The sequence below is a fragment of the Akebia trifoliata genome, chromosome 3 (genome assembly GCF_017979445.1).
Source record: "Akebia trifoliata isolate Shusen 1 chromosome 3, ASM1797944v1, whole genome shotgun sequence".
NCBI classification, from domain to species: Eukaryota; Viridiplantae; Streptophyta; class Magnoliopsida; order Ranunculales; family Lardizabalaceae; genus Akebia; species Akebia trifoliata.
The window spans coordinates 46,444,801-46,467,977 of record NC_141377.1 but is presented as its reverse complement, the minus strand read 5'-3'; the positions used below and the strand labels follow the sequence as shown (position 1 = coordinate 46,467,977).

Here is a 23,177-nt window from a genome sequence, read left to right as displayed (position 1 = left end):
TACTAGAACAGAACATTGTTCTAGATAGTGACTCTACAAAAAAAATTGTAGGACAATTTTTGGAAAGAAGTAGAAGAGAAGAGATAATAAAGTTAAGGGTATTTTAGGAAGGGGAAGAAGAGAGAAAACAAAAAATAAAGGGACAACCATCATCGAGATACATTGCTTAGGATATAAATCTTGAGACACAGGAGTGGGGGTACACCATTGTGTTTTATTATATAGTTAGATTTTGTTTTGTTGTGTATATGCGAGATAGATTAGGCCCGATTTGTTCGATCGGTTGAACTTGGTTTGACATTCATCCTGTTCAATGTTTTGCACTACTAAGAATATGAACACAAAATGTGAACTTACATCAAGATATTCGAGAGTCCATGACATATCTTTGATTTTGATCTTTCATGAAAGATTGGTAGAAAACAGTAGAATATCATCATTTTCAAATTTTTTCTTGAAAAAAATAGGCCATCATGTAAAAATGGGCATGTATGGTTTTAAAATTACTAATTCAAACACATTTTAAAATATTTATCAAACAAGGTTTAAGTTCATTTTAAATATTTGTTTCCATCAATTTAATTGAATTTACCTTAGTTTTGTATGTTATACAAAACTATAAAACGTAACGATGGACCCACTTCTTTTATCCCTTACATCAGTAAGAGTTGGGATTTAATTTCCATATGAATCTCGATGATAATTTTTTATTTTATTGTCATTCCTCAACTATTCCTTTATAAGAATACTCTTTTAACTTTATTATCACATTTCTTTTTCTACTTCTTTTCAATAATATTCTTTCAACTTTATTGTCTTTCCTCTTTTACCTCATTAACTTCAAAGAGAAAATTGTTTGCACAAACAAACTCTAGAGTCTACTCTATATAATTAAATCGTACGGTCCACTTCCTAATATTTATCCCCTTTAAGTAGGGTGTTTGGGTTTAATCTTTCCATGAATCTTGAGGACAACTATTAACTTTATTTCATTTTCTTTTTTCCTCTCTAAGAGTATCATTTTTACATTTATTCACTTTCCTCTTCTATTATCATTTTTCAAGAATATCCCTCCAACTTTATTGTATTTTTTCTTTTCCAATTTTTTCAATAATACATGTCATTTTCCTATAAAATCACACAATAAGTAAAATTATTATATTTAAAGGTTATATAACCACATTTTAGTTAATTTGCCCACCAAGTTTTGATGAAGATTGCTTAATTTATCCTGACCGCATTCTTCAACATATAATGGTGGGGTAATTTCCTAGTTAAATTACTTAATTCATCATACCCCCAAACTTGTAACTACACATTTTTCTACTGGAATTATTATTTTAAAGGTTATACAACCACAATTAGGTTAATGTTGAATAATCCCACCAAGTTTTGATGGAAATTACTTAATTTATACCGACCACCTTCTTCAACTTATGAGTTAAAAATTTTAATTTACCCCATCTCTTCAACATAAAAATTCCATCTCCTTCAACCATTAAACATCGAGGACAAGAAATTTTTTGGGGGAATTTGATGACATAATAGGTTCTTTGGAAGACAAATCAAGAGTTTTTGCCAAAAGGTTGAAGATGATGGGTTGAAATCAAGCTTCAAGAGGCTCAGTAAGTTAAAATAATGCCTTGGATGGTTAAGACAATGAATTATTGGATAAAAAACTCAAGGGTCTTTTTCATGAGAGGCTGAAGATGAGATTGTTTTGGTCATTTAAATTAAGTCTATCATGTAAGATCAAAGCTGAGGGATGTTATCTGTTTGAAAATATATAGAATTATCTATAATTTTTATTAAAATCCGGAGTGGTACCTCAAAATTACCTTTAAGCTTTCCTTGTGTGTTTTTATAATTTCCCCCCTCTTAAAAAAAAAAAAAAAAAGAAAAAAAAAGTGTTGTGTGTGGGTGGGGGGGATTGGAGTGGTAATATAACAGCCCATGAGAATTCCTACGCCGTAGTGATGGAACAAAAATATATTGTAAAGATACAACAAGTTTATCCACGTTTTTGAAAATAATATATAAATAAATAAATAAATAAAGGTGGTTTGTGCACCACAAAAAAATTCTCATGTGAAAAAAACATGAGTATTCATTAGGGTCTATGCCCATGAATTAAAAAGAAACAATCAGACAAAATATATTTTATTAATCGAATTGAAGCTCTTGACAAGGGGAATCTTGCTTTGGATGTATTGGAAAAAGTGAAAAAAATAAAAATAATAAATAATAAATAAATAAATAATAATAAAAAAATCGCTCATTCTTAATTCAAGTGATGATAGTTTGTGCAGTTTTTAATCATATATATTCATCGCCTTCGTAGAAGGCATTTACAACCCTATGTATGTAGGGTGCAACACATTGAGATTGAGTGGTACTACTTGACACTCTTTGACTTGGGATGGGAGAGATAGGAGTGGGCAATCCTTGCCTACCCAAATAGTACTTCTTCCTCTTCTTGGCCTGAGGAATTTCTTGCTTCTTTAGATCTTCAACACAATGGGCGTTGGTCATGCATGTGAACGATCGAGACTTCCCCAAGTAGTACTCCGATAGCCCTCTTTTTTTGCTGAAAAAATAACCAATTAAATTAAATTATTTATAATTCTATTGAGTTCGTTCAAATAACAATAATCCAAATTCTTACTTTTTAGGAAGATTGAACCTTAGTGCACTCATGTTGAAGGTTGTCACCTCCTCCATTTCCTTGGTCGGACTTGTGCGGCCCATACTAATTAATGTATCAGCCATTATTCGTGGATAAATAGGGAGAGAAAAAAGAAAAAGAGAGGAGACAAGGTAGAATAGGAGTGAAACATGGGTGTGTCGTGTGTATATCTTATCTATATATATATAGACATAATTAGATTCGCATGGGAATCAGTCAGGTCGATCGAGATTGTAATCTCTCGGGTGCAAGGATAAGTACTCACACGTCATGGATAGAGTTTTGGTTGGGTTCGATAAAAGTGAATTCGTTTGGAACCTGTAAAGCTCCCTCCTACTGCTTATCTATACAACTTAATTTACGTGTTTGGATGGTACACATCTCTTAGGGGGCCCACCTATCATTTTCTATAGATGTTTTAGTATGACTTGTTTTACTAAGTTATTAAGGATTCCTCCTTTACTAAAGGTGCTTGGGCTCACTTTTTTTTTTTTTGTTGTTGATGCTTTAGAGCTGTAGAGGATAAAATTCTATAAACTTTTAAAAATAATCATTTTTCAACATTAACTTTTAATTTTAAGGGATATTTATGAAAAAGTGATCAACTTTTGATGAAGTTAGGATTTTGGCACACTATTCATTTTAATTACCAAAACGTGAACGATCATAGATTCAGAGGTTTTAAAATGAATATTTTGTAGATTTAAAATGACAATTCGCAAAAGGACTAATTGGAAATAGTCACTTTAAAATTGTCAAATTCATTACCGTTTTAAATTATCTTTTTTAACAAAGTGTGATTATGCACGTTTTGGTAATTAGAATGAACAATTAAGCAAAATAGTAAATAACTCATTTTCAACTCACGAAATGATAATTCACCATAATTTTAAATTTAGGAGTTTTGTGGAAGTTCAATAACCGTCCATTTTCAAAGCCATGGATGAAGCCCCCCCACTCCTAAACAAAAAAAATTTAGTATTATTATTATTTTTGGATCAATTTAGAGAGCTCTGGTGTTGGATTTCCAATGTGATAATTCATTTTTAGCAAAAGGACCTTTAGTAAGGCTTAAAATCTAATTAAGTTATTAAAAAAAGTATCCCTTTTTTTAAAATATATATGTTTTTGTTAGTAGTGAATAATGAAGGCATCATGTTCTACTATTTATATCTTACACGTGGCTGATATGCAGAATATATTCAACATTTGATGGGTTTTAAAAGTAGACCTTCAAAGCCAAAAATTAATTTCAATTGATGATTATCATTAACTATTGATCATCATTGGATAACATGGTTTTAAAACTCGGTTTCACGTCTCGTCTTGTTCAGGCCCAATACCAAGTCATCTCGAACGAGTTTTCTGATACGTTTGAGACATCTCGTTCAAAAAATCAAAAAATTGAACGTGAGTCCTAAATCTTGGTAAAAAAAGTGACTTTGTGAGTTGGTCTCGGTCAGCTTCGATACCAAGTAAACTCGGACGATATGCCTCGATCTCAAACAAGTTTTAAAATCATGTTGGATAAGTGATTGGCTTACATTTGTAGATCTTTATGATTTTGTTTAGTTATGTGAAGGGAACGTACAAAAAAGTGAATCAGATTATTAGGACTATTGTCACTTTAGTATGAATTCCGTATTCAAGGGAGTTAAAGTTACCAAACTCAAGGTTTCTTTTGCCCACAACACAAATGACAGAGGTGTGTTTAGATGAAAGTTTCTAAAACATTAAACAATTAGAAGACAATTTTAAATGGTTTTAGGTAATCTTTGCATATGGGAGATCCCTAGCTCCCCCCTTGAACAGTAAAAATAATTATAACAATTCAATAGAATAGAGTCCCTTTTGCCTCTTAAGCAGCCTCAAAATAATATAAAAACTTTTCAAACAAAAAATAATAATTTGTATGTAAAACAATAGATCATTAGGGACCCTAGCCAAAAGTAGCATGGCATGTGAGCACTTGCGATCTCTCATTGGCACACAAACATATACATAAGAATTTTCTTTCCTCAAAAGAAACACAAATATAAGTACTCAAATTTCCACAAATGAAAAGGAAAACATTCATTAATAGCTGCAAATTACAACAACACTCCAACATGCCAGGCACCTCAAATTGGTTAACACACACACACACACGCACATGATACATAATTATTTTATCCGTGCCACACAATTTGCAACGGTTTATTACCTAGAAATAGTTAATTCTCCTGCAATTCTTCCTAATTTCCCCTCTTGAACCCGTCAATGGAAAGATATTTCCCATCTTAACCATTGATTTAGCAAATTGCTCGAAAAAAATCTCATCATTATCAGCGTATTTCTTCACTAATTCCATTGATTCTTCACTTTTTGTTAGAAGGATTTGATCGGAACTCAACAACCCATTAGAAGCTAAAATGTTCTTGAAGTAGACGTTATCGAATTTTGTAGGGCTAATGAAATCCAAGAAAAATAGATTCTGGTCACCACCAGATTTTGGGCAGCTGGCCAGCAATTGTGCAGCATATGACCGGTCAAGCGAGTAATCGGGTTGCCCATTGCCGGACTGATTGTACAGCCTTTGCCTGAAGCTGGTGCATCTAGCATTACCGATCGTGTGGCTCCCTGCATGACCAAATTATGATGTTTAACTGCATAAATCTTTAGAGAACCTGTCAGGACCATGGTTGGACCCTGGTTCAATTTATAGGACCAATTTAGGTTTATTATAGAATTTTAAAAATGTGTGATTTTTACTGATTTTCTAACCTCGTTACATCCCAAAAGAGACGTGGACTTAACTTTTTGCACCACTAACACAGGTATTTTTGGTGTATTAATTGGTAATTGGATTATTGGATTAGTATATGCTCTCCATCAAATGCACAATTGAGATGAGTGCAGGTTTTATATTCATTTTTTTAGAATCCCTAGGAATACCCACCAATTTCATGTGCTAGCATTGTCCATTTACAAACTCAAGATGTACATTATGCATTGTAAGGGTTTCCATATCTTTCCGAAAATCTCATCTTGAAAAGAGAATTTCAAACCAACATGGAAATGGTGTCTGGGCACTACAGAAATTTTGGTCATTTTAAGTTGATAGAATTTCAAACCAAGGACTTGTTAATTAGTAGCATTCCAAAGACAGTGAAGGACTTGGAAGTTGAGTATATTTACCAGAGAGCGCAACAAGATCAACTATGTTCAGCCCTTGTAGCTTGAACTTTGTGAGGATGGTCTGGAAAGTGTTGTTTGGTGCAGGAATGTTGTTGTTGGAACCACTTAAGCTTGCACCCTTGGAGTCTCTCCTTCCCAATGGAACCTCCCAGCTTGGACCACCAGCCTACACACAAATATAATATTATTGTTTGAATATCTCCATGTAGAGATATATTCTATAAGAGAAAAATGTACATATGAGATACAAAGAATCACTACTAGTGTATATTGTCACAATTCATGTGACATTGTGGTGTCATAAGATATATATATTATAAATATTAAAGAATTTGGTGTATTTCAAGCACCTTTATAGTTTATACAATGCACCTCTTTGGTGAGAATTAAAGAACAGAAATATATAGGTTTGTACCAGAACAGTAGAATCTCTAGCAGCAAGAGCTAGGATATCAGAGCAAGACACGATATGTGGGCATTCTTTCTCGAGTGCAGTTTTTATCTCGTCGATCACTTCAAACCCTCGGAGTGAGTTCCTGTTCGGGTTTGATCGCTTCTCACTGATTATGGTCCCAGTGCTGTCTAACAGGATAGATGCATCACAGCCCTGTAATTCAAAATTGAGAACTTAGAAAGAAAGATCACAAACATAACAGGTGGTGAGGGTATTTTAGTCATTCAAGAAAGATTGGCCCCATATTTGAATGCCCATTCAGCAAATATCAATGTATGAATACCATTAAATTACCAAAATACCCTTGCTATTTTGTGGATTTTTTTGTGGTATGGGTAGTATGGGGGAAATTTAAACAAACCTTAACAAAACAGTCATGGAAATGGAGCCTGAGCAATGAAGCAGCCATTCGAGCTTCTTTAGCGACAGCTTTTGCGACAAAAGATTTTACAATCTCTTGTGCTCTTGGGCATGAATGGTAGTAGAACTGTGGGAAGAGGTAACCACCATTGCTCTTTTGGGAGAAGCAAATTGGGGCAAAGGCAAAGAGAGAAAGAACCATGAGAAAGCTCATATAGAGAGCCATTTTTTTTCCTGTTAATCCTCCTTTTCCTCCTATAAGACCAAATGCTATACTGAAGGAACCTTAAGGTATACTACTTTGTGATGAATGCTGATATGGGTTTTGATTATTTATAGGGTAAATTTCAAGAGAGAGAGTATATGGAGTTGATAGTTTTACAACTTATGCCTACTAATTATATACATTTAGTAAAGTATCATAACCTTTATTTTATTAAGTGAGGGGAACTAACAGATCCATATTAGTTAGAGAGAGTGGGTCCTTTTGCTTCAAATCAATGTTTTAGAACTTTTGACTCCTAGATGTCGAATGAGTCGAGTCGATTTGATGACTCTTGTTGACCCCCTGGAACCTTTTAAAAAGAATTAATAGAAGGAAACATTTATTATATTTTAAATAACATGTTTTTAAATACTTAAAGTACATATACCTAAACCGAATTTTTAATCTGACTTAAAAATTTTCTTAATCAACTTGGTAAATGACCTTATTCAAGTTTGTTTACCTAATTTCCTCAAAATTCCATCAAGTCAAAGTTGAATTATCCTCGCTTCAAGTACGATAGTTAGTTTGAGAATTCAAATGAATAAAATATCCCCAATGGAAGAGATTAATCACTTAGGATGCAACACTGGTTCTTAAGATATATTAACTATATTTATGATGTTAATTCAATCTGCATTGAACTCCAATTGAGTGACAACAATGCCTATCGTCTTAACCATTATTGTTAGGACTTTTCTAATCTTCGAAGATATTTTGATCGACAACATGCAACGTAGATTATTAGAAATATGTATAGGTTTTCTGAGAAACCCCTTAATTATCTTCTCATCTCAGTTGAACATTATTGGATATTGTGATTGACTTCCCTTATCATCATTATTTCTAATATTTTAGTCTGTTGGAGTGTGTGTCTTCAATCTAAAAGGGGATATTAGGTGAGAAGAGAAGATGGATTATGTAGAAATAGGTAGGGGGTTGGAGAGCTGCCCCCACTAGAAATAAGTAGAGCTACTCCTCTAATTTGTTAAAGATGATTCAAAGTATAGAATGTGAGATGAAATTATTAATTAATTAATTAATTCTACTTTTTTGACTATATAGCATATATATATAGTCCTCTTCTACTTTGGATTATTGCGCGTGCATGGGACAAGGCATGATTGTTTAGGGTTACCCTCATAATTCATCATGACCATGAAGAGTCTGCTACCTTATGTTTGTAAGTATAATTATTTAGATTTATGTTTTCTGAAATGTTAGATTATTGAGTACCTCTTACGCTATCCTTTACATGTCATCATAAAAAATGCTCTCCCCCAGAAGAAAAATAAAAATTCAACTCAGTTTCTCATCATGATTTTAAATCTCATAAGACCCTAATGATTCCAGTGAGCCATCTCAGTCTTCAAGGTTTTCCAAGGAGATTCTCAATGTCACCGGTCATCTAAAATGATTCGTATGATATCCAAGTCATCTTGTCAGAGATACTATAAATTTCGATCAATTTTTGAAAATCTACCCGAGTCGATTAATACAAATTTTTTAATCAGTTAGTGTAACACCCCAGGCCCACAATAGTACAATATTATCTATTTTGGGTTGAAATCCGCTTAACTTGAAAACATGTGGTACTACGTAAGATTTGATTTGTCCTTATAGACCAAGATGTGAACGTTCTCACGTCCTTGTCACGTGACGACTCCTTGATTTTCGTATCCCTTTTCGTGATAGCCAATGACACATAACGAAATCATGACAGTTAATCGACTAATACACATTTATTTGAGTCATGATTTTTTGACTCCTCCTCTACTCTCCCAACGTGATGTGTGATAGAATCATAGATTTTCTTCCCTTGAGATACACAACTGCGCATCCCCATAAACATGTGCAATTGTGTATCTCTAGGAAGAAAATTTATGATTTTATTACACTCCACATTGAGAGAGTAGAGGGGTTGTTAGAAAATCAAGATTCTATTAATTTTGATGTTTGAAAAAAGAGTTGTGCTGAAGTTACCTCATAACAAACATCATGACACAAAAGTGGATAGGAACCATACATGCTTTTTCATTAGTATCTCGAAGAAAGCATTTATGATTCTCATACACTTTCACGTCAGGGTGTGGAATGTGAGGCCCAATCTTAAGGTCACTTCAGCATTATTCTTGAAAAAAATGGAAGAATGAATAGTATTTTGAAACAAATTACCCAAGTATCTTTTAATAGAGAATATAGACCGTTTGAAAATCTCTTTTAGAATACAAATTGATTTTGGTATTTGAAAAAATAAACGTATGAATTGTATTTTTGAATTTTTTTTTACCAAAGTGTATTGTAACAGAGAATATAGACCGTTTAAAGATCACTTTTAGAATGATATTCTTAAATTTTTTGAAATATTATTTGATTAAATACCTTTCAAAAACATTCTTGAAAAAAAAAAATATTGTTCAAAATCTCATCATAATCATCCCCCACCCCACAAAAAAAAAAAAAAAAAAGACTTGCAGTGTGCTTAGATTCCTCCATTCTCAAAAAACTATTTGTAGCCATTCTTTCAGAAACTTCAACTTGAATATTTTTAAAGCCTAACATACTCAAACCATCTTATTCACCATTCTCTTAGTTTACCGAATGATCACGCCATTGAACAAGCTAATTTTTAAGGTGCTCCCCACCAAGAATTAGGCCAAATGTTCATGTGTTGACCAGCCCCAAAATTTAAGGTGATTCCTTATCCTTCGTTGAGCTGTGGATCCACCCATGACATGCCCAAGGGCTAAATACTCTTCGGTCTCATTAATTCCCAAATGTTTGGTAGTCTTCTTCCTAAGCTTCCACACAAGTTATCAGGATTGTGTGTTTGTTTAAGTTACGCTGCCATGATCTCCACCCAACTAGTCTTGAAAGTTGACCAGTTAAGACTTTTTTTTTTCCCATCCTTCACCAATTTAATGTCTCTGCTCTCAGACAGTCCGAAAATTGACAAATCTATATATGTTCTAATACTTCAAGGCCATGGATGCTGGGGCAGTGCATTCTATCTTCTTTCATTATCCTTTCTTGCCCCGCTTATGTACTAGAACGCTTGTATTAGATACACTACATTGATGGGTGTATTTTGTTACAAAGAATTCGTAAAGACCTGATTGAAACAGAGAGAAGAACAACAAAGTAAACTGGCACTGAAGGAGAAATGATAAACAGAGTTAGTTTGTAATCTCTTCCGCATTGTAAACTAGCAGATTAATGAACCAATTAATATAAAGAAAATAGGTGAAGGAACAGAGCATTATCAAGTTTCTATGGGTCAAACCCCATCCATCACAAATGCCATTTTCAGTTTAGACTAATAAAAATGTAATAGATGACAGCATTCAAGCAATCAGCATCTACTGGATAATTATAAACAAAACAAATTACAATAAAAAAGCTTTGAAAGAGAATGTCATATTTCCAAGAGCATAACCCTTAATTTACATTTTGCTTCTATTTAAGGATATGAGAAAATGTAGAACTACCAATTGGATGCAAGAAATACATCAGTTTACAACCAAATTTTTCATTATTTCTTCTCATAATTAAAGATCAGATTGATGGATACACCTTTGTTAGAATCCAATCAGATTGCTGAACAAGTAGCTTTACTGCCACTCTAGTGAATCCAAAGCTTGCTGGTGAAGCTGTTTGTCTCCAGCTGCCGCTACGTTAAAACCTGAAAATTAAAATATAAGGGGAAAAAAATCCCAAGACCAATGATTTGATTAGTAAAAAATTCAATTTGAATATCATGGGAAATAGTTTGCATCATTTTTTTGTACTTAACAAACCATGTAAGGCATGTTCAAACGACTGCGTTGAACTCTGAAATATTAATGAAGATATGATGAAAATGAAAGCATCCAGAATGTTCAAGAAATAAGACTGGCATAAGACAATTCAGAAATATTGCTATAAAAACTGGCCTGATAGAAAGAAAAAAAAAACATACTTGTTGCATGTGAATCTGAAGAAGCCTCCCAGTAAAGTTGATGTCCCTTCCAATCAGTAATCACTCCCCCAGCCCCTTCTATCACCGGTATAAGTGACAGGAAATCATAAGGCTGACAAAGACATTACAATCTTGGATTAGCTAGAAAACTGCTTGATTTACCAAGAAACCTAAAAAATACATTCCCACAGTCCATATACACAAAGCAGATGAGGGAATGGAGATCTCACCTTGAGACCAGATTCAACGACAAGATCTACGAACCCAGAAGCCAAAAGTGCATAAGCATAACAGTCACAACCATATAGTGGCACTTTAACCTTTACTCCATAAGAGAAAACAAGCATAAGGATTCAAATTTCACCAAGACACTATTTTTAACATCTGCATTTCAAACCTCATTTTAATTGATATGCATTTACCTTACTTCTAACACGAGCAAAAGCCTCTTCGGCATCTCCACTGAACAGGTGTGGGCTGGTAGTGTACCTGAAAAAGAAAAACTCCAAACATGAACACTCATGAATACTGGGTAACGACTACAAGATTTAGTATGACCTAAACATACAAGAATAAGATAGTATTGATTTCTAAACCACAATTTTTCCCTAACAATAACAGTACAAAGTGAAGGAAAGCATACAAATAAGCTTGGGAAAGTTTTTCACAGAGACGAGTGGACACTTCTTGTCCATTCAGTGTAGTTTTCCTTCCACTCATCCCAATCCATCTTTCTCTTAAAACAGGCTGATCAATAATGCCAACAATCTGAAAGATATAATTATCACTATCAGTAAGAAAAATTCAAATAATTCAGTATGGAGGAGGAAGCTAAGTATTTCTTACTCAAAATGTTCATGAAAAAGAAACAGAAGGTTAACTTCACCAAAGAAAAAGGCCCACTGGATTTCTTTTGCTTCATGTGTGAGTCATTAGAAGTTTAACTACAACAAGAAAAGTGGCACCAAAGTGAAGATAATCCTACAAATTAAAACAATATCAAGACCCTTTATTCAAATAAAGGAGATTCATATCAAAACCATGCCTCTTCCCATTTACACTATGATTCTTCCAAACTTAATAAACCACATCCCCATAGCTCTTGAACATGAGATGTGTCACCTGTAAATAAGAATGCTTAGTGTTTTTAATAAACCACATTCCCATAGCTTTTGAATCTGAGATGTGTCACCTGAATGCTTGGTGTTTTTGGTAAGAACGGTTGAATCATAACAGGGGTGTTCTTATTTGAGGAACGCAATGTTGGTAGAGAGTGTAAACAGATCTACTCACTCTTTGTTCAACAATTAGTTTGAATTACTGAAGTGCCCTTGTATGGAATTGTTGTTTTTTTCCAACTCGAACAACACTACTTCCTCTTTTTAAATAAAGATTCGTTCCTAAAACTCCCATCAAACGTAACAGAACATGGTTATGTCTTATGGAGACATTATTTTATACCATTAGGCCTTTGATCATGCCCTTCATAAAGTCACAAATCAACAGAAATAAGGTATTTTCCATTTCAAAAATATCGCAACAGCTATATTTTCCTAAGGTAGTGAGAGTGGATATGAACACACATGAATCATGTTTCAAAGTTTGGCTCCATTTCAGAATGTTTCGGTAGAACATTCTAGTTTCAACTGAATTGGAACAAAACAATAACCCTAAACATTCAATGTTTCAGGAATGCTTCAGATTGTATCAAAATGTTCTAGCAAAGACTGTTCAAGTTTTTCTCCAAAACGAAACATTGCCTCCAGACAAGATTTTAAACCTTGGACAAAAGCAATGTTTTTGCCCACTAAGACATGAGTCGAAGTGTTTCACAAGCCAAAAACTATAGAAATCGAGCGAATTCTCAAAAAAAAAAATTTGAAATTGAAAATTCATAATACTTCTAACTTTCCAAGTTTAAATCACTCGAACAACAAAGCAACATGTAGAAAGTAACAACTATTCCAATAAAACAAGTGCTACACCACTACAGGATTATAAGAAGCATAGAAGTAGAATAAGCATTATTGAGAAATAAAAACAAAATAGAAAATAATGGGAAAAAAAGGAAGGAAAAAAGAAAAAGACTCGGGGATTGCTGAAGTTGCAAATCTTCTATGGTTTATAAAGATTAAGGCCAAAAGAAAACATGCAATTTTCATACTAAAGACCTTTATGTAAATTAAATGTTATAACAGATAACTTCATAAATATAGGGACTTTTATATAATAATATTTAAACACACACATAAAAAAAGTGATCAAAATACACCCTCATAAGGGGTATGCCTTAGTCAAAATACACACACACACACACACACAAAAAGTGATCAAGAATCCTACCGGCTTCCCCTTGTGTAGAAGAGCAATGAGAGTACCAAACAAGGGCTTGCCTGGAAATAAACAGATTTACAAAGTCACTTATTTGAAAATTTTCAAAACCTACAATTTAATGAATAAAATTGAAGAGAATTACCTGTGATGAAACTCTTTGTCCCATCAATTGGATCTAAAACCCAAACATATTCAGCACTTCCTTCTTTACACTTCCAACCATTCTCCTCTCCATAACTGCAACTCTATTTCTTTAAATAAATACAAATTTACGATGATACGCAATTTCCTAATCAAGAAAAAAACTTACATTGCATGGGAAGGAAAATTTTCTAGTATTATCGAAACCATAGATTCTTCGGCAGCTCGATCTGCGATAGTTACAGGACCTATAACAATTTCAATAGAAGAAAAAAAAACCTTAAGATCAGTCCAGAAGAAGTCTCAACAAGAAAAAGCTTATTACTTTATCAACAAAACGACCAAAGTTCTAATCGAAAGTTCAATCAGCCAAAATAAACCCTAATTCTGCTAATTAAACTACTCACTTAAATCCTCTTTATCGAGAATCTCGAAGCTTTTGCGAAAATATTTCCGAATCACTTCTCCGGCTGCATCTGCAACTTTATTCCCGACTCCAACGAATCGATCCAGTTCATCTTCAAAACCTAATGTTACAGTTTCGATTCGATTGGAGAAGTTCGGATTCAAACTCATTCTTGAAGTAGATCTGCTCCGCCGAGAGACTGTAAAATCTAGGGCAGAGCTCGAAAGATTAGTTGAAAATTGAAGTTTTCGATTTTTGCAGAGAGAACTCGAATCGAATGGGAGAAATGTAGGGTTTTGAACGAGGAAATGAGACTGAGAGAGCATTGGAGCAAAGATCAGGGTTTTAAATAGGCGGGAAAAGAGAGAGCGAGAGAGAAAGAGAGAGAGAGTAGTGTCGGAAGAGTGGGTATTGACGTGGTGAGCACCGCTCGCGCTTATATTTGGCGTATTTTACCCGACAGATGTTTAAGCTGGCCATGTCATGGCATCTTACACTATATATATCACTATGTGAAAGAAACCCCTCTACAGTGATTGCTTGCTTTGGCCGTTAATTACTAAAACATAATCTACGGTCATGAATCGACGGATGAAACCCCAGTGATCAATCAAGCTCAGATTTGATCATTGATGACAAAAAAAATTGGGTGCGTTCGTAACAGATGCGTTCCACTACGTGTCCAATGGGGCAACAAATTGATGCGACTAACACCAAAATTATCTAAGGGAAAATTACTATAAAAAAAAGTTTAAATATTTTAATATTTAAAAGTATATTTATTTTTTCAAAATAATCAAAAACGAATTAAATCGACAATCCAGCATTTTAGTAATTCACTAGCCTGTCCAACGTTTTGATGTGTTAAAAAACAAATTGATTTAACAAAAATGCCCTCTAAATGATTAAAATGCTGGATTATCCAATGTTTTAATAGCTTGCTTTAACACCTCCAACAATTTTGCCTCCATTTAAAACTCTGGACAGTCCAGTGAGTTACTAAAATAATGTACTATTCAGGACTTAATTTATTTTTTTATAATTTTTGAAAAAATAGATTTTTTTTATTTATAAATATTCAAATATTTAATCATATTTTTATAATTTTCCTATTAAGTGTTAGCGGTGTGAAAAGTTAAATTCATCTCTCTTTGAAATTATAACTCACAATTATGTTATGTAGTCCATGGACTTCCACTTTGGTATCTTCCCCCCTCCCCCTCCCCCTTCCCCTTTTTTTTTTCAATCCAAAGGCATCCCTTTCCCAAGTCCTCTCGAAGTCTGAATCCAAGACATCGTGTTGGATTTGATGCCAAATGCACAAACCTAACCAAGACAACAAAAATATTTAAGTTTGAGTGGTGTGGAAAGTAAAACTCATCTCGTTGGTTCGTAATTAAAGCTATCAATAAGTTGGTATTGAGTAGGTTCCACATATATTTAGAATTGCAATCTAAATAAAACCTTAGTTTCAATTCTTATCGATTTTGATTCTAAGTATCAAATCTGTGAAACTAGAATTGACCCTACAAATACCTGATATCCATTAGGTACCCGTTGGATACCCATTAGATAGATAATGTATTTAAATGCCTCAATTAAGAGTTATGATCAACAATGAATTAATCAAGCAATTCAAACTTTTGAGAATATAAAGTCTTTGAAAAATATGGTATGAATAAGAATGCGAAAAATGAATGGATGGTCAAGTAAAAAAGAAGGTAAAAATTAAAGACTTCACATTATTTATGTTTTAATTTTAGTTAAAATATATTTACAGCAAGATATCTTTTGGTCAGTATTTAATTTAGATTACTAATTTTATTATAAATGTTATAAATAAAATAAATTTATTAGTAGGGTACGCAAAGTAGACCCTATTGTATCGAGTTCATGATGTTAAAACCAAAATCGACTAATCCATTTCAAGTACATTGGATAATCGGGTAATTGGGTACCCATCGACGACACTCTTAGTCCTGACACAAACATCTTTTATGATAAAATGGAGCGAAGTCAACCAATACTAAAAGGCTCAGTGATAAGAGTCCTCCGAAGGAGTACAACCATCTTGGGTCTACACCAAAGGATCATGTTCTTGAGTTTAGTGTGATAGATTGAATGTGAAGTGTACCACCAAGACTTGTTATAGACGTGGGAGTGGGAGTTTTTAATGCAATATTTCATGAAGCACAGTTGTGTGTGAGGTCAGTCACGGACACTACAGCCTCAAAGTGATGCTCAACTGTATGTTTACCTCATCCCACTACCCGTGAAACTTAAGGATATACATTTATAATGCAATGCAACAACCAGAGACAGGGCAGAGTGGAGCATTATTAGGAAATTGTATTGAGTATGAGATCATCAACCTCACTTTGATTACTAATAATTAAATTAGACATCATGCTTTGCATGTAATGAGTATGATGTTCATATGCATTATCATCGTAACCAAAACTTTTTCTAAAAAATTGAAACTTTTCGAATGAATCATCTTCCCTTCTCCATTCTGAAAATTTTCACCCAGTATGATACCGTGTAAAGCTTCTCAATTTGAAATAATGAAATTGAATCTTGGTCCTTTACCAAGTTTGTCAGAAATGAATTTAAAAGCAACAAATAAGAAGACAATGGCCATACTTTTGGTGATTTTTTATTGAATCACTTTTTCTTTTTCAATGTTAATGGTTCATTTACAACAAGACCTTCACAAAACTAACAGGAGTTTGTTTACAGATACTGAATGAAAGCAATTGTTTCTTAACCAGACCCAATCACGGAATCTGCTAACTGAGATTGCAGTCGCGAACCATAAACGGAATCTGAATTATGAAAGATGCCAGGCTCCAAACAAGAAGTAAGATCCAAGCTCAGTTAAGTATTAAATAAAACCCAGCAATTCAACAGGTGATTTAAATGGTTTGAGAAGAATACTGGATTTTTTTAGCAGCTCACCATCACCACCATCAAAGCAGCACACATAGGCATACATGATGGAACAACTCACATTTTACAACCTACGAACAAGTTCGCTCCTAGCGATATCTTGCAAAGATTCCATTCCTTTTTGTCATTCTTACAGACTCATTCTCCAATATTGTCTTAGCAGATTTCTGACCAAAAGAAAAATGCCGGCTCAAGAAAGGCCTAGTAATCACGTTCCTCATGCTGGAACTGGACCCCATATTAAGACTTTTCCCCTCTCTTTCAGTGCATTTCAAGCTATCAGACACAACACAGCCACCGTCGAGTTTGCTTGCAAGAACACGGTTTCTGGATATCCTGTTCAACATCTTCAATTCTGTTTCCGTTCTTAATGCTTTTCCAGACATTTTTAAGGCATGCTTCTCTCCGAGAGCACAAACCAAGCAAGGGGGGTCGTATCTGTTAGTTTGAGAAGTCATGTTCTCTAAGCACTCTGCATGGTATACATGCCCACAAACCAGGACGGCAACCACTGAGAGCTCATTACTGGCTATAATTTTGTGGCTGCTCCATGAAGATTTCTCTGTCAAAAGCTTTGAGCACACCCCACATGTTTGCATATCAATTATGGGAGCAGCTAAGAGTCCGGTATTAGATTTGGGTAACTTACCACAGCATGAGTCCAAAGCATCGCTATCAAAAGACCACCTTTCTCTTTGAGAAGAGGCCATGAGCTTATTAGACCCACCATCTGTAGCAAAAGATTGTCTTCCTTTGGGTACAAAGTTATTTGGTGACTTCAAATCCAGGATTCCATTATCAGAAACCTGTCTAAAGAGTTTGCGTCCAGGTGAATGGTGGGTCCACCTTGATGGGGTTGAGTCAGCAGGAACAACATGGCTTTGAGAAGACAAAGGGTCTGCTTTGGATATTGACAAGGAGGAAGTTGAAGGTATTGATAATGAAGGCTTCAACACCAACGGATCTGCAATTGCTGATGATTGTATATCCTTCACCTATAGAATAATCATAAAGATGCAAACATGTCAAACTAAGGAGAAACATATAACCCACAAGAAGTCGTCTTCCTGAGATCTTGCCCCAACTGGTTCAAACTCACCTCACTAGAGAAATTGCTTCCAAAGGATAGATCTGCTCCAAAGATATAGAAGATATCAGACACAACCCATATGGAAAGTTACAAAAACTTAGCAGTTGAGATAACAAGGCATATTGAACATGACTGCATTGTAGCTATCTTTCCTTCTCATGCGATGTGGGAAACTCTCAAGGGTTCACAAACACATGAATGTTTGGCCCATTTCTTCGTAGACCTACACATCAAAATTATAAGATTGGTAATGTCTAGCCATTGATTTTGAGCTTTTTTTTTTCTTCATCATGGGCTTCCCATGATGAAAAAAATACTCATCCAATGCCTAGAAATCACTAATCTGGTTGATTTTTTGTGTAGGTCTATCGAGGGGTGGGCCAACAAACATGGATAGAGGACACAAAAAGGTGCACCAGGTTGTCAGCAAAATAGACTTGGACTATTTCAACATTGAAACTTTGACTAGGTTGAGGACAAAGGTCCAAGAAGGTAACTTCTTTTTTTAATTTGAAGATGTGCTTTATTATTCAAGGAAGTTGGGGCGAATCAAGGCCAAATGTACCTCAAGTTCTATACTTTGATGTTGTTCCAAGGTGAAAATTATTTTCTACTGTGATTTAGGTTTTCTTTCATTCAAGCTACATTAGTATTACAAATGTGTTAATTCAGCAGATCTTCGAATGTATGATGCATTTATACAAGGCTTATTGACTTTTGACAATTTGGATCCAAAGGTTTCAACAACAAATTCCTTCCTTTTTACCCTATACAAGCACGTTTAGGATCGTAGGTCAAATTGACTAGTATCTGATGTCATTGATTTTTTTCCTTCCAAAAAAAAAAAAAATTTGTAAATTTTCCGTCGCAAATTCCCAGTCTTTGACATATATGCGTAAATGTGTGTGGCTCTATTCATCTTGTATACATTTTGCAAAGTAAGTATCTTTTTTTCAATATAATAAGTTATGTGTGTTGTTATCATGCTTGTCCTATCGTTTCTTTTCCCAAAGTTTTAGCAATACTACACCAAACATATTGAAAATGGAGATTTCTACAAAACTTATTCATACCAAATCAAATAAACTCTGAATTTTAAGTGATCAAAGTTTAGGGCAAATTCAGAGTTTAGTACCATGATATAACCATACAAAACAAATCAACACTACACAATCCATTGTGAACTTCAAAATTTTAAAGCACCAAAAAAATGGAAATGCAATATCAAAGAAAAGGATGGCTAGGAAAATGTAAGCTTCTCGAAGGCTTGTAGGGTCCACAAAACGCATCCATAAGAAAGCTCAGGCATTTATACAAACCCTAGAACACAAGCAAGCAAAAGAGTAAAACTTATAGAACCAATTCACCATCAATATCACCGACATCATCATTAGTTCACACCTTGTCTCTACTACTTAGGTTGGCGGCATGAATCCTATTTTGCCTCTAAACTCTATCTAAAGCTACATCTTTTGCTAGAGCATGTGTCTTCTGATCTTTTCTCACCACCTCGACCCAACATAAATCTTTTCTTACCACATGCACCAAACTACTACGCACTTTGTCTTCATTTATCTTGTTTTACATTCACAAACCATCTCAATTACGTTCTGTCTGTCCCAAGAAACTCTGAAGCTGTACATACGAGTAGCGGGCCTCCAACAGAAGTCCTTCAAGATACAATCATGGACATTAAAGAAGTCACAAAGGTTTCTATATCAAAGCAGAGCTCTAAAAGTTTGCAGCTATACAATGGTGAAGTGCAAGTACCAGACCTATATAGTGCAAATGTTTAATGTTAGATATCATAAAATACCAGACATTTCCCCATTGGCAATATAAGAGCTATGGGTGTACTTGCGTTTACTGAGGTAGGGTCTCACTAGAAGCTAATCCAAATAATGAGCTTAAACTGAATCTCTGCACAATATGCACTCGGATTGATCCTGTCAATAAGAAAATAGTAGACGGCTCTGGCAGCTACAGATCTGAAGGTACAAGAGAGAAAGATTACAGCAATTTGGACAAAAATGTGGGAAAGATAGTTTTAAGAGTTGAGGAGGAGGTCTTTGACGTTTCCATATCCTAATTTGATAAGGTAGTGGAAAATGATAATGGTGGAGTGTAAATGAATTATGTGCAACCTTCCTTAAAGAAAATATTTACACAACCTCGTTCCAGCTCAAACTTGTTTTCCAATATGTTTAACACTTCAATTGGCCGGGTGATTACAACACTACTAGAAAATTCTAGAACGCCAAATCTATGCAAATAACTATGGACCTCATTATCTGAAACATGCAATCCCAAATACTACCCTAGTCCCTAACAATCCCAAATTGTAAAATTCAATTTAAAAAATCTATATAATAAAACACAACGATGGACCCCACTCTGCAACAATTTTGTGGGATATAAAGATTGAGACAAAAGAGTGGGGTCCACACAATCCCACTTTATTGCAATTCCTCTTCTTCCCCCTTCAACTTTATTATTTTTCCTCTCCTCCCCCATTTTCGATAATACCCTTCTAACTTTACTATCTATCTTTTACCATACAAACTCTAGTCTATATGATAAAACACAAAAGGTGGATCCTACAAAACTATAGTTTTATAGGGTATAAAGATCGAGACAAAGGAGTGGAGTCCACACAACCCCACTTTATTGTCTTTCCTCTTCTCCCCTTTTTTCAGTAATGCTCCTCTAACTTTATTATCTTTCCTCTTTTACCCTTCAACCCCAAAACAAACTCTAGTAGTAAATAACATGGCAACATCTTTGGTCATTAATACACAAGAGATTGACAACTGCGCCTTTTAGAGTTCTTTGCATTAATTTTCAGTTCCAAGCCAGGATAACTGAGGAGAGGATTACATCAGGCTGGCAACCAATGTGAAAATTTTTGCACATCCTAACATGAATTGAACCTTGTATCAGTTAATACAGAAGTGAATTGAGGAACAAAATTTGTTCACCTGACCTCATACTCCTAAAACGAGGCTTTAATGAATGTAGTGATGATACAAAAGAGATTGATAGAACAAATTTCTTAGCCAAAGTTCTTTTTGTTTTTTGGACTAGCCATTCTTACATAAAAGGACTGAAGCAGACCGGCTTTGTACGACAAAACAACATAGATTGATCTCAAATAAAACACAAAAACAGGCAAGGAAAAGGACACCCACTCAGTTTACACAATCTTTATGGACCAAGAAATTACAGACAAAAAAAAAAAAGTTTCAATTCCAAAATATTTACCTGAAGCAAGAGTAGTCAAATTTCCAGTAGCTCCATGAATCAGGGTTTTTTGTGGCATCGGTGTTTGAAAATTCTCCAATTGACTTCCTCCATACGAAATATCTTCACATTCTACATCTATTCCGTCCTTTGCCTCCAAGCCAGCATTCCCAATGCTTCCATGAGAATAGCGACTAGGGTGATTCTCAACTTCACCAGCTACATGACCTTGATTATCCCACTGGCAGCTCCATAAGGGTGAGTACCCTATATTACTATGCAAAGCTTCGCTACTGATTCTGTTTGGCAGAGTCCTGTCCCTTGCAATGACACAACAGGCAGACCCCATTCTCATTCATACGCAGCAACAAAAACGAGCAGATATCAAGAAACCCATAGAATCTCCAGGAAATAGAATTTCACATCCTCAATATCTGGACTCAATTAGTATCCTTGACCCAAGTTCTTTAAAGAAAATTCCAATTTCAATGGTTCCTGAGAAAAATTAAAAGAAAATATGAGTTAAAGCAACTAATTGATCATTCATTTAAAGAAATCCTAGAGTGCCATATGACATGAAAAAATGCAACATTGCTCATAGAAATAATAAAAGGATCTCAGTCCACAGCTAAAAGTGTCAAGTATCACAGTGTAAGGAGGAGAAAATTATAAGAATTTACTTGCTACTAACTTCAAAATTATAAGAGAGAACAGGTTGGAATCTTCAAATTGCAATTCAGAAGAAGAAGAAAAAAACCAGTAAAAAAAGATAAAAATTTTAGAACAGAAACCAAAACAGAACAAACTCGATTGTAAAATAATGAAAGTTTACAATTCAAATCAGCTGCCGAAGGGGGACAAATAAAAACCAAAAAAATCAGAACTTGCACACAAGGTTCAACTCCATCCACTCGATTTGAGACTTCTAAGATCAACGGAAGTCTACCAAAACTAAATACACAAAAACTTATTAAAAAAAAGGTCAAAAACAATAATGACAATTAAATTCGCCATCAATGTCCAATAAAATTAGCTCGCGAATTCGATTGAAGAGTTCAATAAAGAAATAGATAATCATTCAATCAAAATTAAATTCCTTCCAACACAAATTACACTTGCATCAATGATCAAAACACTTGAAAACAAGAAAAAACAAAAATCAAGAAACCATACCTAGAATCGAATCTCATCTGCTCCTTCATGAATCTTTAATCAAAACCCCTAAAATAAGAAAAATTAAAACCATTAATGAGTCCAAAACACCATAATTCGTTGAATAGGAAAGTAAATAACAACTGTTCAGAATTAGAAATCCACCGTTATTTAACAAATAAAACAAATGTGTTTCGAATTTCTCTCTGGTTTCAACGAAAATGGCGTGACGATGGTCTAAGAAGAGAACTTGCATCCTTGCGTGATTGAGATTGAGAGTGGCGTCAGTTTAGCTCAACGTGTCCTATTTTTATTTATTTATCTATTTGGAGTCGTGTTAGAATAGATCTGAAGAAGTCCACGTCACAGTAGTCGTGGACCTCATGTATTCCCATTAGTAATAGTAGTCAGTTTCTCGCTGATTGCGGATCCGTGTTAGAAAGAATTAAAAAACAGTAAGTCATTGGTTTCTTCTGTACCACGTGGAGTGCGTACTACGCATTCCTTGCTTTTATTATGGTCGCACGTAATGCTGTAAAAAATAAAAAAATAAAAAACTGAAACGATGCGCACCGGAGCAGGTTAAGGTGGTGGCAGAGTTATTATTATTATTAGTAATTAAAGATGGATTTTACGCTGACCAAAATGTACGCATCACTATATTAATGATGCTTACACGTAAGCGGGTGGGATCCACTAGACAAAAATCACATTTATTTTTTTAAAGAGAAACATTTTCCTAACTAACTTAGTAAAGATTTAAGCCTAACCAAAATTAGTTTTGCTCAAATGGATTACCATCTCAGCATCCAACACCACCAACCTTTAAGTTGCTTCGAAAAATTACGATAATAAAAAAAAAACGAAAAACAAATTCCACGTAATTTTCAAATTTAAAATTGAAATTTAATAGTAAAAAATAATTCTTTTTTCAAATTTCATATAATTTTATCCTCTAAGCATTG

At 34.3% G+C, this 23,177-nt stretch overlaps 3 protein-coding genes and 1 long non-coding RNA gene across 5 annotated transcripts; all 4 read right to left on the bottom strand.

Moving 5' to 3' along the window:
- Nucleotides 1-2,144: 2,144 nt before the first annotated feature.
- Nucleotides 2,145-2,982, bottom strand: LOC147407400 (uncharacterized). Its single transcript, XR_015176783.1, has 2 exons — nt 2,666-2,982; nt 2,145-2,587 (listed from the first exon to the last, which is right to left on the bottom strand). It is a non-coding gene; the product is annotated as an uncharacterized LOC147407400 (long non-coding RNA).
- A 1,756-nt stretch (nt 2,983-4,738) lies between these two features.
- LOC147407399 (Peroxidase superfamily protein) lies at nt 4,739-6,967 on the bottom strand. Its single transcript, XM_086435947.1, has 4 exons — nt 6,679-6,967; nt 6,279-6,470; nt 5,864-6,029; nt 4,739-5,305 (listed from the first exon to the last, which is right to left on the bottom strand). Exons 1-4 carry the CDS (start codon nt 6,901-6,903, stop codon nt 4,890-4,892), a joined length of 999 nt encoding a protein of 332 aa, XP_086292073.1. The 5' UTR covers nt 6,904-6,967; the 3' UTR covers nt 4,739-4,889.
- Nucleotides 6,968-10,196: 3,229 nt separating this feature from the next.
- IMPL2 (inositol monophosphatase family protein) lies at nt 10,197-14,239 on the bottom strand. The gene is made up of 9 exons (XM_086435946.1): nt 13,783-14,239; nt 13,545-13,623; nt 13,377-13,471; nt 13,244-13,293; nt 11,544-11,668; nt 11,323-11,389; nt 11,131-11,220; nt 10,901-11,012; nt 10,197-10,624 (listed from the first exon to the last, which is right to left on the bottom strand). The coding sequence occupies exons 1-9, from the start codon at nt 14,105-14,107 to the stop codon at nt 10,554-10,556; spliced, it is 1,014 nt and encodes a 337-aa protein (XP_086292072.1). The 5' UTR covers nt 14,108-14,239; the 3' UTR covers nt 10,197-10,553.
- Nucleotides 14,240-16,404: 2,165 nt separating this feature from the next.
- LOC147407397 (uncharacterized) lies at nt 16,405-22,520 on the bottom strand. Of its 2 annotated transcripts, XM_086435944.1 has the most exons (5): nt 22,378-22,520; nt 22,234-22,281; nt 21,082-21,555; nt 17,830-17,861; nt 16,405-17,725 (listed from the first exon to the last, which is right to left on the bottom strand). In XM_086435944.1, the coding sequence occupies exons 3-5, from the start codon at nt 21,413-21,415 to the stop codon at nt 16,820-16,822; spliced, it is 1,272 nt and encodes a 423-aa protein (XP_086292070.1). In that variant the 5' UTR covers nt 21,416-21,555; nt 22,234-22,281; nt 22,378-22,520; the 3' UTR covers nt 16,405-16,819. The 2 variants fall into 2 exon arrangements, with proteins under 2 accessions (XP_086292070.1, XP_086292071.1); XM_086435945.1 differs by lacking the exon at nt 22,378-22,520 and having other exon boundaries at nt 22,234-22,371.
- Nucleotides 22,521-23,177: the final 657 nt, after the last annotated feature.

What these genes read in the sequence shown, in the direction of transcription:
- LOC147407399 (XM_086435947.1), bottom strand. Translation starts at nt 6,903, where the DNA reads ATGGCTCTCTATATGAGCTTTCTCATGGTTCTTTCTCTCTTTGCCTTT. An exon ending in CTAGAGATTCTACTGTTCTG is followed by an intron (nt 6,030 to 6,278) that starts GTACAAACCTAT and finishes ATTTGTGTGTAG; the next exon opens with GCTGGTGGTCCAAGCTGGGA. An exon ending in TGATCTTGTTGCGCTCTCTG is followed by an intron (nt 5,306 to 5,863) that starts GTAAATATACTC and finishes TTGGTCATGCAG; the next exon opens with GGAGCCACACGATCGGTAAT.
- IMPL2 (XM_086435946.1), bottom strand. Translation starts at nt 14,107, where the DNA reads ATGCTCTCTCAGTCTCATTTCCTCGTTCAAAACCCTACATTTCTCCCA. An exon ending in GACAAAGAGTTTCATCACAG is followed by an intron (nt 13,294 to 13,376) that starts GTAATTCTCTTC and finishes GTTTATTTCCAG; the next exon opens with GCAAGCCCTTGTTTGGTACT. An exon ending in TTCAGATTCACATGCAACAA is followed by an intron (nt 10,625 to 10,900) that starts GTATGTTTTTTT and finishes TTTAATTTTCAG; the next exon opens with GTTTTAACGTAGCGGCAGCT.
- LOC147407397 (XM_086435944.1), bottom strand. Translation starts at nt 21,415, where the DNA reads ATGAGAATGGGGTCTGCCTGTTGTGTCATTGCAAGGGACAGGACTCTG. An exon ending in TTTGACTACTCTTGCTTCAG is followed by an intron (nt 17,862 to 21,081) that starts GTAAATATTTTG and finishes TCTTTGGAGCAG; the next exon opens with ATCTATCCTTTGGAAGCAAT. An exon ending in GAAGCAATTTCTCTAGTGAG is followed by an intron (nt 17,726 to 17,829) that starts GTGAGTTTGAAC and finishes ATTATTCTATAG; the next exon opens with GTGAAGGATATACAATCATC.